The sequence below is a fragment of the Lynx rufus genome, unplaced genomic scaffold (genome assembly GCF_022079265.1).
Source record: "Lynx rufus isolate CCGP_SWC_20201006 ecotype Redwood Valley unplaced genomic scaffold, mLynRuf1.p SCAF_2, whole genome shotgun sequence".
Lineage (NCBI taxonomy): Eukaryota > Metazoa > Chordata > Mammalia > Carnivora > Felidae > Lynx > Lynx rufus.
Window position 1 is genome coordinate 164,596,742 of NW_025814834.1, and position 15,426 is coordinate 164,612,167.

At 34.5% G+C, this 15,426-nt stretch overlaps 1 protein-coding gene across 2 annotated transcripts in view; it reads right to left on the minus strand.

Moving 5' to 3' along the window:
- The window catches only part of LRRC7 (leucine rich repeat containing 7), a 448,351-nt gene that overhangs the window by 111,712 nt on the left and 321,213 nt on the right, over nt 1-15,426 (minus strand). For both annotated transcript variants that reach the window (XM_047084407.1, XM_047084406.1), the window contains exons 11-13: nt 6,683-6,812; nt 5,561-5,676; nt 642-711 (exon numbers count right to left, since the gene is read on the minus strand). In XM_047084407.1, the coding sequence (XP_046940363.1) occupies nt 642-711; nt 5,561-5,676; nt 6,683-6,812 (316 nt within the window). The remainder of the gene's footprint in view (nt 1-641; nt 712-5,560; nt 5,677-6,682; nt 6,813-15,426) is intronic.

The following is a 15,426-nucleotide window of genomic DNA, read 5'->3' on the forward strand; positions in this document are numbered from 1 at the left end:
ATTGAAAATATTTTAAAAAGGAATACATTGGATAATAATTCCCTCTGTGATTTCTTATTCCTTACCTTCAGAGATATAATTAAAGAACATCCCCGAAGGACACAGAGGTACCTTTTAGAAGTACAAAGCTATAAAAATGATCGTTTTGTGTGTTTGATATATGAGAATGAAGTCGATGCTAAATCAAAGTATTTAAAGAGAGTGGAGGGGCGCCTGGGTGGCGCAGTCGGTTAAGCGTCCGACTTCAGCCAGGTCACGATCTCGCGGTCCGTGAGTTCGAGCCCCGCGTCGGGCTCTGAGCTGATGGCCCAGAGCCTGGAGCCTGCTTCTGATTCTGTGTCTCCCTCTCTCTCTGCCCCTCCCCCGTTCATGCTCTGTCTCTCTCTGTCTCAAAAATAAATAAAACGTTAAAAAAAAGATTTAAAAAAAAATAAAGAGAGTGGAGATTATAGTACTGTATTAACTGTAGCAATGAAATACACATTTGAACTGCTATCTTTACAAAAATCTTTCAGAAGATAAAGGGATCTATATTTTGTAGTATATGCCGAAGGTAGCTACTGGGAATAAGTTAGTAATTCAAAGCTTAAATTATAGTTCATCTTAATAAACAAAATAAATCAGGTAATAACGGTTTTTACCTGATTGTCAGAAAGCCACAAAGCTGCAAGTTCTTTAAGTTTGGTAAATGAGAATGGTAAATTCTTCAACCTGCGAAAACAAGAAAATTCTAATAGCGTGGGTGACGATGGATATAGTTCATTTTTATGAAGAATTATTTAAAATACTGTAACTTATTGATTTCATTCTTTTCTCTAATTCTTTCCCTTCAGTAGTCTGAGCAATCTCTAAAAAGTGAAAATCCCCATTTGCAATCCTCCAAATGCTTTCTATCACATCTGGAAAAAAAAATCCAAAATTGTTACCATGCCTTGTCAGATCTTACAAGATCTGGCCCTCCAAGCCCCTCCAGAAACTTCTGCTACTCTTTTCCTGGCTTAGTCCCACCAGCACCACTTACTGGCCTTTTATCAGCCCACTACAAGGAGTAGCCAAACTCTTATCTGTCTGGAATATTCTTTCTCCACAACTTCACTTAACTAATTCCCACATGTCTTTTAGCTCTTAAATGCCATTTTCTCAAAGAGGCTTTTCCTGCCTCCTTATTTAAATAACTTTCCCCAGTGTAGTCTCTAAGTACCTTATACTTTCTTTGATGGAACACATCATAGTTTGTAATTATATATTTATTTTTGTGATTACAGTTTTGCTGGCTGAACTCCCCACAGAACTGTAGATTCCATGATGGGAAGGGGTCATGTCTGTCATACTATTAAAGGAATCTACAGATCCTATAGATGACTCCCGAGAGCATGTCCTTTTGTTCTGTCACCTTTTTGTATTCCAAGAGGGAATTTTTAAAAATGCATTTTGAAGTATGTGAAGTTTGGCATCAGCTATGATAGTCAATTGAAATGATCTATTTAGTATTGGCTTTAGCCTTTGGAGGACCAAATTGCCAAATGCCTACTTCAACGTACTATCTGATATCCCTGAAATTGTGTATGATGCATAAATTGTGATTGCATAGGCATATATGTGATTGCCATCATAGTTACTCAGCAAAGTGGTAATATAAACAAAGCCTGCCACTGGATTCATTGTTAATTTCTGCATATTCACTTTTGAATAGAGGTACACATTTTAGATAGAACTTGGAATGAAAATTTCCTTAAGTCTTTAATATGTTGGAATTATTTCAGCCAATCCGTGAATACATATATTTTGACAATGGAAATGGAAAATATTACAATAATTAATAAGGATTGTGGAAATGGTTTATATTATATGCAAAAGGAGTGACCACTTCAAATGATTTAGTAAATTTGAAAAGATATTGATAGCCAATACAAATAGCAACAGTGTGCATTAGCCAGATAACTTTAGGAAGAATATAATAACCTCTCTGAGCTCATAAATATTTATAAAACATAAATAAGCATATAAAGAGTAATGGAGACTGATTTATATCATAGTTCTCTTTTTATGAAATTATTTGTTATACTAGTATTTATAACATGAAACTAAATTATGTAAAAACTGTTTGTAGTTTTTGGTTATTTAATTTCATTGAAGCCAGGAATTATGAAGTAAGGTGTTATGGGAAGAATTTTTCCACATCATATGGAGATGAATTGAAAGTAGAATATCAATTCTGCCACATTGAAACTATGTGAGGGGGAAACTCTCCGGAATCATACAACAAAATGCATGACAAATCATCATCAACCCAGTCATAAATGTGGAATGTAAGGAAAGGAGACTGTTAGAGGAGGACAAGTTACACTCAATTCTCCTTAGTCCCCCAGTAACGTATGTTAAAAGTGAGCTTCTATTTAGTATCACAAATGTGCAATAAATTGACCATAGGAACAATCTTGCAATTGACAGTGCATGGGAATAATTTTTCCTAAACTATAATACCAAAATTTTTAAAATTCATTCTATTATAAATGTGAAATTGTGATAGTCATGACATTTGGATGACATTTCATATTTAATCTTTTATCCAAGCATTTCATATTTAATCTTTTATCCAGTTCTTTCTCTGATAGTAATGTTAAATTTGGCCTCAGATTTGGTTGAATATTGATTTTAATTGCAAGTCAAGTCATTGATTAATTCATTAACTAAGAAATATTAGTTGGCTCTATACTATGTTCTAGTCGTTGTAGTAGGAGAAAAATTAAGCTTATATAACTGACCTGATGAAATAAGTTCCCAGATATTGTGAGATTCTCAATGACTTATTCATATCTTTTGCCCTACCATCTAGCAATATGTCTGTCCCATTGTGGTTACTGAATTATCCTCTATTTGTTGAATAAATAACTTCATTAGCAGCCTTTCTACTTTCTTACACCATACACAAAAATAAACTCAAAATTGATCAATGACTTAAATGTGAGGCCTAAAACCATAAAACTCCTAGAAGAAAGCAGGCAGTAATTTCCTTGACATAGGCCATAGAAATATTTTTTCTAAATATGTCTCCTCAGGCAAGGGAAACAAAAGCAAAATTAAACTATTGGGACTATACAAAAAAAAAAAAAAACAACTTCTGCACAGTGAAGGAAACCAGTAACAAAACCAAAAAGCAATCTACTGAATGGGAGAAGATATTTACAAATGATATATCTGATAAGGGGCTAATATCCAAAATATATTAAAAAAAAACTTATACAGCTCAACACCAAACAAAAAATAAGCCAATTTAAAAATGGGCAGAGGACCTGAATAGTCATTTTTTTTTCCAAAGAAGACATACAAATGGTCAACAGACACATGAAAAGGTGCTCAACATCATTAATCATCAGGGAAACGCAAATCAAAACCACAATGAGATATTACCTTATACCTGTCAGAATAGCTAGAATCAAAAAGACAAGAAATAACAAGTGTTGGTGAGGATGTGGAGAAAAAGGAACCTTGCTGCACTGTTGGTGGGACTGTAAATTGGTGCAGCCACTATGAAAAACAGTATGGAGTTTCCTTAAAAAATTAAAAATGGAAATATTATATTATCAAGTAACTCTACTACTGGGTATCTACCTAAGGTAAAGAAAATCAAAGCTGTAATTCAAAATGATATATGTACCCCTACACTTATTGTAGCATTATTTACAATATCCAAGGTATGGAAACAACCCAAGTGTCCATCCATAAATTGATGGATAAAATGTGATATATAGATATTTATGTCTATATCTATAAATATATATTACTCAGCGACAAAAAAGAATGAGATCTTGCTATTTTCCAGGTCAAACAAGGATGGACCTAGAGGGTATACTGTTAAGTGAAGTCAAGTTAGACAAAGACAAATACCATATGATCTCACTCATGTGGAATTTAAGAAACAAAACAAGACAAGAAACAAACAAAAAAAGACATTTAAATACAGAGAAGAAACTTGTGGTTGCAAGAGGGGAAGTGGGTGAGGGGATGGCTGAAAGCGATAAAGGAGATTAAGAGTACACTTATAGTGATGAGCATTGAGTAATGTTTGGAATTATTGAATCATTATATTGTACATCTGACATTAATGGAATACTATATGTTAATTATGCCTCAATAAAAATAGTCAAAAAACAACTTTATTAGTATTACTTATAATTATGGGTCATTTTAAATATTTGATAAGCATATTTTCTATATCATCATGCAGATTATTACTGAATAAAAGTTGAGCAGACCAAGAATATAAGAGAGAAAACCTCTCTCCAAGTTACAACAGTAATGGAGCTCAGTTCCATTGGGGATTGTAATGGAATCTACTGAGAATCCATCTTCCTATTATATCTACATTATCATATTTCCTAATCTTATTCATAAGAATATAATCAGAAAATTTTGAAAAATGTTTTGCTGAAAGTCATGTAGAACATTCAAAGCATTTCTCTCATTTTCCTGTCTGGTAACCCAGTCCAAACAGGAGAATGAGATTGATTTGATTGGACTTACTCTTGTACCAAGGTATGAAGCTTCCTTGTCATCTTGATTTTAAAAATTAAATCCCAAACCTTTTAATAAAATGCCTTATTCTCTTATATGGAATATTATTGAATTACTAAGTGAATGTGATTTTTGAAAATCACATTATTATTATTATTTTCTTCAAACCAACAAACAAATGAGAACTCGTACATCCATCTTGAAACTTACAGATCTCAACATTCTTAATGATTCCATCTTTGACAGTTTCATTGCAATCTCTGTTTCTCATTCTATCACTTGTCTGACTGAAATTTATTTTATATGTTCTATTCTATAATCATTTTATCTACTGAGTAGTTATCTTCAGTCAATATTTATTTTTATCCTTTCCTATTGGAGGGCAATTGTGGTGGAAACAAAGATGAATTGCAGTTTTGCTTTTATGTTTTTGCGTATCCACCACTATAACAACTTTGTCACAAGAAGAGCACCTATCTTTTCTTTTTTTGCCTTGCTCTGAACATGACTAAATAGCCATTTGGTTGTCTCTACCATAATGTACAAACTTTATGGCTTTTGATACTAGCTAATTGGCAATATTCTTTCAGCATTTTGATGGTGTCGACAAGACACACATTGTCCAGTTAATTTACTGGAGACATAAATATGTACACAAAAATATATACATATGCATACATACATATATACTTATAAACATATTTTAAGTAATAAATTTTGTAGCTTTTTATTATAATCTTTTCATGTTTTCATAATATTATGATTTCTGAATATAGGAGGGTTTTAGTATATAAATTTGGGTGTACAAATTTTATGTAATTTAAACATATAATAAATCTATGATCTGAAATTAATCAAATGCACAAATTTAGAAATATCAGTTTAAAAATAATTTAGCTTCTGCCATTTTCTCAATAAAACATGGATATCTACATTCTATAAACCTCATAAGACAGAAAATATTTTTTAAATCATTAACAAGATATAATAATAATTTACTTTTAGTAAATAGCTAATATGTGATTGTGAAATGTTGCAGAAATACCTGTTGTCACTCAAATTTAAGACTCTTAGTTTCTGCATCTGTCCAATCTCTTCAGGAAGAAATTCCAGTTTATTGGAACGTAGAGACATAACTGTTACATTCTTACAGCTTCCAATCTATGGGTAACAAAAGAAAATAAAGAAATACACTGTAAACCATTTTATATTAATTTTTAATTTTAAATACTTAATTTACAGATTTCCTTGTCACTTTTAAGACTCCCTTAATATGTCTATTGTTTTATTTTTTATAATCCCACTCTTTAAAATATGTGTATATATAATATATATTCCTCTAGGTATTAAGGCAACATATATCTCATATTCTTTTGCACATTAGGAAGGAAGAATTTTCTTTATAATTTTGTTATTTAGAATGCTCATTAACTTCATTGTTTTAATAAGTTACATTGTTTTTATTGTCCATCCAAGTGAGTGCTAACACATCTATGTTTCTCATAGATCATACATACTCAAAAGATGTTGACATTGCCTTGACAAAGTTAGTTTTATTTCATGTTGCAATGGTACTTGTTATTTCTATTCACAACTTTTGGTTTTAAAATAATGGCATATTGATTATTGTTCCTTCATTATGAAAATGTTTAGTATAAAATGTTAAATTGAAAATATACCCCACATTTTTTTCTTGACATTAATAAATAAAAATCCCACTTAGAAAGAAAAACCAACAGAACCTCCTGGTGAATTCTAAAATAAAAATAATATTATTATGCCACATGACACCTAGAAAAACTATTTACATTAAAAATCTTTCACTTCAGAAATGGAAATGTAATGATCCCAGAATGCTATTTATCATTATTCTTAAGAGCAAAATATTTAAATTATCTAAAACTGCATTCCTTAGCATTGAGTAACTTACAATATTTTATTACTTTTCTTTGCAAGTAGTGTTCGAGTCAAATGCATTTTCTGAGTCAAATATAAGCACTTATCACATATTACTTAAAGGATAATAATCAATAAATACTTATACAGATAACTCCTATATACATTGACAGCTCAACTCATGAATCTACATTGCTACTGCACCAGTTAAGACTTAATCCCAAAACATATTCATTAAAAGTTAGTTAACAAAAACAAGTTTATTTCTCACTTCTCTGGGTAATTCTGGAAGGAAATTCTCATCGACTGCTAACGTTCGAAGACTATGAAGGTAGCCGATAGTAGAAGGTAGAGACTCCAATTCATTACAGCTACAGTCAAATTCTTCTAATAAAGATAAACTGAAAAGTTAAATACATTAGTTAGACATTTTAAAAGGTAAAATGGCAAAAGAGCTTTTAAAAGGCCACATATCCAAGTTCACTGAACAAAAAAAAGTTATTCATTTATGACTACAATGGTATCATATAAATTGTTTTATCAGTTCAGCCAAATGGTTCAACCAATGCTATTTAATAAGTGGCTCAACTTATGGGGCACCTGGGTGGTTTGGTTGGTTAAGCATCCTACTCTTGGTTTGGGTCAAGTCATGATCTCACGTTTCATGAGTTTGAGCCTCGCATTGGGCTCTGTGCTGACCATGCAGAGACTGCTTGGGATTCTCTCTCTCTCTCTCTCTGTCTCTCTCTGTCTGCCTCTCTGCCCCTCCCCCACTTATGCTCTCTGATTCTCTCAAAAATAGATAAACTCTAAAAAAAATTAAAAAAAAAAAAAGAAAATGACACAAGGTTTTGTTTGTTTGTTTTATACAACTTAAGTGTCATTTATAGCTTGATATTCATAATGTATATCCTTGGAGTGGATGCATATAAGTGGCATGGGATAGGTAGAAGGGTGTGAAGGGCAGGTCCACAAAGGAATAGTAAGGGGGGCAAAACATTAACAACAAATCACTGATTAAATTTTAGGTTTACTAAGCACTTTAAAGATAAAAATAATCTTTACCTTATAACAACTCTATAAGATAGCTATTATTTTTAAACCCATTTTACAGATAAGGAAATTGAGGCTGAAAGAGGCTAAGTAATTTGCCCAGGGCCACACAAAGTAGGAAATCTGGGAGCTTAAATGCACACAGTATGCCTCTGCTGTATTTTCTTGCCTCTTAGCCAGTGCATCTGTAGCCAAGTAGCCAAGAGTACAGAGAGGGCTCATTTCAGCCTGCAGATATGTTCAGTTTGGTTTACATAGTATTTTAAAATGTAGTAAACTCTACATAATGATCGAGATTCTTGGTACCTCTTGAAAGAGGAAGATCTGGCAATACTGGGTTGATATTTCTCCATGACAGGCAATAGAAACAGAGTAATGGCTGCTGCCTTCACATGAACACAGTTCTTTAGTTTATCACAATCCCTACTACCCCATATATAGCCAGTTTTGACCCAGATCTACAGAAAGAAATTCTATAAATGCACATTCAAGTTATCACCAGGGAACAAGAAATTTCAATATCTGGTTTGAGATAGCTGGGAAAGAAAGATGGCCTGTCACTAGGGAAGCACTATCTGTATTTAAGTTGTCACTGATGTTGTTAATATTATTACACTGTTATTACCATTCATAACATCATTATTACTGTGATAGGAAGGAACCCCCAAGAGCAAGGATCTTGCTGTTATAAAGCGAAGGATGAATTAGAGTTAGTTGGATTTAAAGTTGTATAATCAGCTTCCATCAGCTGACTTGAATGCAATTTACCCCCATCATTTAGTTAATGAGTAAACACAGAAATTAAACATTATAGGTTTTAAGTCAGTCAGAATGGATTTGTGCCCAAGCTCTGTCACTTACTAGATGTGTTATCTTGGGTACCAAACAATAAAACAAAGACCACAGCTCAAACACCAAAGCTGATTTTATTTACCTGCCAGGCAAAGGAACATACCAAGGAAGAAATTCACAGAGTAGTGCTCTGACGGGGAAAAGTCAGTGCCCAAAGGGGGTGGGTAACAGTGGGATGTGCTCATTAAAGATCAAAATTTGCATTATGGAGAGGGTGGAATGAGTTCACAAGCCTGTGTACTGTTACATAAATCAAGTCCTGTTAACCACGGGTCAGGAAAGAATAATTTGGTAGGTTAAGTCTGACCCCGAACCGAGGTAACTCATGATTCATACTCCTTAACAGTTTCAGCTACTTAGAACCACATGTAGTGAAACACAGCATTCAGCTTTGAATAATATCTCATAAGCAAGTGCTGCTTAAGTGAACAATTTTCCTTTTTCTCTGAGCCTTAGTTTCTTCACATTTGCAAAGAGAATACTAGCAATTCCTGCCTCATGCAGTTGCTCTGAGTATTTTATGAAATATTGTAAGTAAAGGATTTAGCACCTTTGCTAAATCCTGCCATAAAAATACATGCTCAGGAAATGTTTTCTCTTTGTATTAGTGAACCCTGATGAATTCGTTTCTAAAATCTTTGAGGCCGCACATGCAAGGGTGGTTATGTTGCTGGGTACCAGGTGTGTATGGCTCTGTGTGTGTGTGTGTGTATGTGTGTGTGTGTTGGTGGGGGCAGGAATCAATGTATGTGGGAAACCCTGTAACAGTTTTTTTCTTTGAAAAAAGTCTAGCATAGTGCCTTACATAGTGTACTTAGTGTACTTAAGTACATAGTGTACTTAATATATTTGGTAGAATTGAATAAACCATGTATGGATGATTTAGGGTTATGTACGCAGCAAGTGACCGGTCATAAAAGTGCCAGAGGCTTTCAAAAATAAACATTTCAGATGTACCTTCAGAGAAGAAGTCAAAGACTTAAACAGTTCAAAATATAATTAACGTTTTTCGTTTTTCTTTTCTTTTATAAAAACATGTTTTGAGGGGTGCCTGGGTGGCTCAGTCAGTTAAGCGTCTGACTTCGGCTCAGGTCATGATCTTGTGGTGTGTGAGTTCAAGCCCGGGTAGGCTCTGTGCTGACAGCTCGGAGCCTGGAGTCTGCTTTGGATTCTGTGTCTTCATCTCTGTCCCTCCCCCACTTGCGCTCTGTCTCTCTCTCAGAAATAGACATTAAAAAAAATTAAAAAAAAAAACCAAAAACCCCCATGTTTTGAGTTTAGTTTTGAGTCACAGTAAGGCAGCCTTTTGTGCGGTTCTGATATGAACAAATTTCAATCATCATGGTTTCATTAAATAACATTGTACCCCCACAACATGGCTCAAACATCAGTATACTTACTAACTGTGAGAAACTCATAATGTATAAACTTCGCTCTTAACTCTTGTGTCCACAAATCACAATGTAAATAACAGATGGGCATCATGACTAGTCACATTACTTCCTTCAAAGTCTGTCAGTGATTTGTGTCTGAACGTCTGTCATTCAGTTCACACACAAACAGTACATCATGTAGTTGCATTGCCTTTTGTCAATCAGCGGTAGATAGATACTATAGGTATAATAATTCAGTATTTATAGCACTATTACTGTTGAAAAATCTCTTGGTCTCCCTAATGCTCTTGGTGAGTTAAATGAAAATGTGAAAACTTGCTTTTGATCACCAAGAGCAAATTCACTAATCCAGCCAATGGACCAAGGAGTTATTTCAACTTTGAAAGCCTATTATCTTACACAGACTTTGCAATAAGCCATCAATGCTACAACTGGAGATCATGAAATTTATTTAGCTGAGTTTTGGAAGAAATATGACATAAAGCATACAAATGAAAGTATTTAAGCATCATGGCAGGAAGTAACAGCAAGTAGTACACGTGCATTACAGCAGGAACTTTTAATACAACGTGCGAACAACCTTGGAGGACTTGAATCAAACATAATTGGAGTTGTAGAAGAAAGAGGGTCACCTGGGTGGCTCAGTCTGTTAAGCATCCAACTCTTGATTTTGACTCAGGTCATAATTTCACAGGTTTGTGAGTGTGAGCCCCACTTCGGGCTCTGTGCTGGCAGTGCGGAGTCTACTTGGGAGTCTTTCTCTCTCACTCTCTGCCCCTCCCATGCTCTGGCTTTCTCTCTCTGTCTTTTTTTCTCTCAAAATAAATAAATAAACTTAAAAAACAATAAGAAATAGCGGACTGTGGGCATAATGCCTGTCACTATTCAAGGTACTGTAAATATGCTGCCAGAGGAACTTGGTAAACTCATTGACATAAATGAGGAAAGCGGTTATAATGAAAAGGATGAAGACATCCTGGAGGAAGCCATGCTGGTAATAAACTTCACAGTAAAGGAACTCTCAGAGAGGTTTCACGACACAAAAGCACAAAGGACAGAAGTTTGGAAGAAAATTCAAACTTAAAACGTCAATTCACTGATGCATAGAAAAGACATTCACTGTGAGTTATAATTTACATGATGAAAAGGCAAGTGATGTTCAAACTAATCTTGATAACTTTTTTTACAAAAAATATCACTGTAATTCTTGATGTTCCTACTGTTTACAAGGACAGCAAACAAGATAAATATTACTTTTACTATTTTTCCATTTCCCTATACAATTATAACCAATTGTAACAGTATTTAATGTCCTGAAAAAGGTTTTAAAGACCTCAGGCAGTACTATCATGGTTTTCCCTCATTGATTATTAAGACCGTTGCATGGTTTCAGCTTCCATGGCCATTTCCACAATCCTCCGCTATTGTGCAAGGTGAGAACTTCCTGCATTAAAAAGACAACATTTGACTGCACTAAGGGCTGTACTGAATTAATAATTTATAGTCGAAGTATTTTACATCTCTGGGTTAGAGAGAAAGCTAGTGGTGCAAAACACACACTCTTCAATGATCTCTGACATTTAAAAGATTTAAACTCATAACATTCCAGCTGACTTTGCTGATGGTTATCTTGTTAGAAATCACTTAAGGTATTCTAATATAGGCTCCTCTCTGAAAAGAGTTATATCACATTTACTCAGATTATCACTGGCTTTCAAAAGATAAATCAAAATAAGTGAAATAGGTCACTAGAAAAAGACAAATAATGTCTTATCTCACTTATATGTGGAAACTAAAACAAAACAAAACTGAGCCCATAGATTCGGAGAACAGATTGGTGCTGGCCAGAAATGAGGGTAAGGGATGGGAGAAATGAATGAGTGTGGTCAAAAGGTACAAACTTCCAAAATACTTCATGGGGATATAATGTACAGCCTGGTGACTATAGTTAACAGCACGGTATTGCATATTTTAAAGTTGTTAAGAAAATAGATCTTAAAAGTTCTCATCACAAGAAAAAAATTGTTTGTAACTATGTTTGGTGATGACTATTAACTAGACTTTGTGGTGGCCATTTCACAATATATACACAAATATTGAATCACTATGTTGTACACCTGAAACTAATGTAATGTTATATCAGTTATATCTTAGTAAAAAACACATTCGGTATACTTTTTGCAAGAGAAAGACCAAAAGTTCCCTTTTTTTAGAATTGTTATCTATAGTCTATAATTGGACACACTGAAAGGAAAAATCAACAGCAAGGAAAGTGTAAAGTAGTGCTTCCCAAACTTCAGTGTGCCTATGAATCACCAGCCAAACTTATTAAAATGCAGATTCAGATTCAGTGGTTGGGATGAGCCCAGATTCTGCATTTGTAACAAGCTCATAGGTGATGTAAATGCCCCTAGTCCTAGGGCCACACACTGGGTTTGTTGTAAAGCTTTAAATAAATAAAGCTCTTACAAATATTTCCAGAGTTACACTTAAACACACACACACACACACACACACACACACACACAAAACAGACATACTCATAAAAGATAAAATCTCCATAACTATTACAAGAGTGTTCTGTAAAGCTTTGCTTTAGTTCACACATGACTACTACTACTGAAGTATGCTACTGAAGGTAGTAATGCTTGAAATTAAACAATAATGGTATTGACTTCATTTTCTAAAATTACCCTCTCTGTTTTTCTCTAGTTTGGTTTTCATGAACTAGTTTTGGCTGGGAAGTTATTACTGTAACATTTACCTTCAAGTACCTAGCTAAATGATAAGACTGTGAATATATTATGTAGATAATCTATAATTTCGCTTGAACATCATTCAGGACCACTAGAAACCATTAGATACTATTAAATCTTCTATTAATGTAGATGGTAAAAAACATAAAAATAAATAGGTTTGGGCTTCACTTTCCTTGTTCAGTTTTCACTCATTAGAAATAATGTAATTCAGTAGAAAATATTCAGACAGGCATGGGTTCTAATTCTAGTGTGGCCACTTAATAGCTGAGTAATTTTGTCTACTATTACTTCCTGTTTTCTCATCTATAAAATTGGTTGATAATGCTTACTATATAGAGTTTCAAAGAGGATTAAATGTATGCTAAGCCCCTGGTATAGATATGGCACTCCATTAAAATGGCCAAGATGGAAAGCACCCTAAAAAAAATCTTGAACAATGTTTCTGAAATACGTAAAAGTTATCCTGTGGTAATTCAGTTTTTAAAATGAGTTTTTTCATATAAACAAAACCTTCGAGTAGACAAAATGTAAAACTACCTGAAATTGATTAGTAAGGCATGGGAGCTAGACAAATTTAAGGTGATATGAAAGAAATTAAATTAAATTAAATTAAATTGTATTTGCGAAGATTTAGTAGAAATGGATATATAGGCATAACATGGAGATATTGTGGGTTTGGTTCCAGACTGTCAAAATAAAGTGAATGTCGCAATAAAGTGAGTCAAATGAATATTTTGGTTTTCCTATTATATATTGGTGCATGTAAAACTTATGTTTACATTATACTATAGTCTATTAAGTGTACAATAGCATTAGGTATAAAAAATATACATACCATAATTAAAAATGTTTTTTGCTAAAAAACGCTAACCATCATCTGAGCTTTCAGAGAGTTGTAATCCTTTTGCTGGTGGAGGCTCCTGCCTTGATGTTGATGGCAGCTAACTGATCAGGGTGGTGGTTGCTGAAGGTTTTCATAAAATTTCTTAAAATAAGACAACAGTGAAGTCTGCCATATCAATCGACTCTTCCTTTCATGAACAATGCTCTGTGACGTGATGTTGTTTGATACCATTTTGCATACAGTAGAACTTCTTTCAAAACAGGAGTCAATCTTCTCAAACCCTGCTGCTGCTTTATCAACTAAGTTTATGTAATATCCTAAGTCCTGTGTTGTCATTTCAACAATCTTCGCAGCATCTTCACCAGGAGTAGATTCCATCTCAGGAAACCACCATCTTTGCTCATCCATAAGAAGAAACTCCTCATCCATTAATGTTTCATCATGAGATTGTAGAAATTCAGTCACATCTTCAGGCCCCACTTCTAATTCCAGTTCTCCTGTTGTTTCCACCCCATCTGCAGGTATGCCCTGCACTGAAGTCTTGAACCCCTCAAAGTCATCCATGAGGGTTGGAATCAACTTCTTCCAATTTCCCTTTAATCTTAATATTTTGACCTCTTCCCATGGATTATGAATGTTCTTCATGACATCTAGGAGAATGAATCCTTTCTAGGAGGCTTTCAATTTACTTTTCCCAGATCCATTTAAGGCATCACTATCTATGCAGTTATAGCCTTACAAATTATATCTTTTTTTAAAGTTTATTTATTTATTTTAAGAGAGAGAGAGAGAGAGAGAGCCAGCAGGGGAGTGGGAGAGAGAGAGAGGGAGAGAGAGAAAGAATCCCAAGCAGGCTCACGGAGAGCCTGATGTGGGACTCGAGTCCACGAACCATGAGATCATGACCTGAGTGGAAGTCAAAAGTCAGACTTTTAACTGACTGAGCCACCCAGGTGCCCCAATTCAAATTATATTTCTTAAATGATAAGACTTGGAAGTGAAAATGACTTGGATCCATGGACCGCAGAATGGATGTTGTGTACAACATCAGTCTCATTCTACATCTCCATCAGAGCTCCTGAATGATAGGTGCATTTTCAATGAACAGTAATATTTTGAAAGGAATCTTTTTTTCTGAACAGTAGGTCTCAACAGTGGGCTTAAAATATTCAGTAAATCATTTTGTAAATAGATGTCCTGTCATCCAGGTTTGTTGTTCCATTTATAGAGCACAGGCAGAGGAGATTTAGTGAAACTCTTAAGGGCCCTAAGATTTTTGGAATGATAAATGAGCATTGGCATCTCGCTTAAAATCACCAGCTGCATTAGCCTCTTTAAAGGCATTAGCCTCTTGAAAGGCATTGGCTTTTCAAAACAGCCTGTGTTTTGAAACTCCAAAGCCATACATTAACTTCTTCTCTCTAGCTATTAAAGTCCTAGATGATATCTTCTTCCAATAGGTGGCTGTTTCATCTACATTGAAAATCTATTGTTTAGTGTTGCTACTTTCAGGAATTATTATGGTTAGATCTTCTGGATAATGTGCTGCAGCCTGTACCTCAGCAATTGCTGCTTCACCTGGCACTTTTATCTTATGGAAACAGCTTCTTTCCTTAAGCTTCCTATACCAACCTCTGCTAGCTTCAGACTTTTCTTCTGCAGCCTCCTCACCTTTCTCAGCCTTCAAAGAATTGGAAGAGATTCTTGCTCTGGATTAGGCATTGTTGGGGCAGGGAATTGTTGGGGCTGGTTTGATCTTCTGTCCAGACCATAAAACTTTCTCCATATCAGCAACAAGACCGTCTTGTTTTTCTTATTATTTGTGTGTTCACTGGAATAGCAGTCTTCATTTCCTTGAAGAACTTTTCCTGTGCATTCACAGCTTGTCTGTTTGGCACCAGAGGCCTAGATTTAGGCTTATCTTGGATTTTGACATGACTTCCTCACTAAGCTAAATAATTTCTAGCTTTTGATTTAAAGTGTGAGTTATGCAACTCTTTCTTTCACTTGAACACTTAGAGGCTGCTGTAAGGTTAGTAACTGGTCTATTTTCAATATTATTCTTTCTCAGCAAATAGACAAGGCTGAGGAGAGGGAGGTTGATGGGGGAATG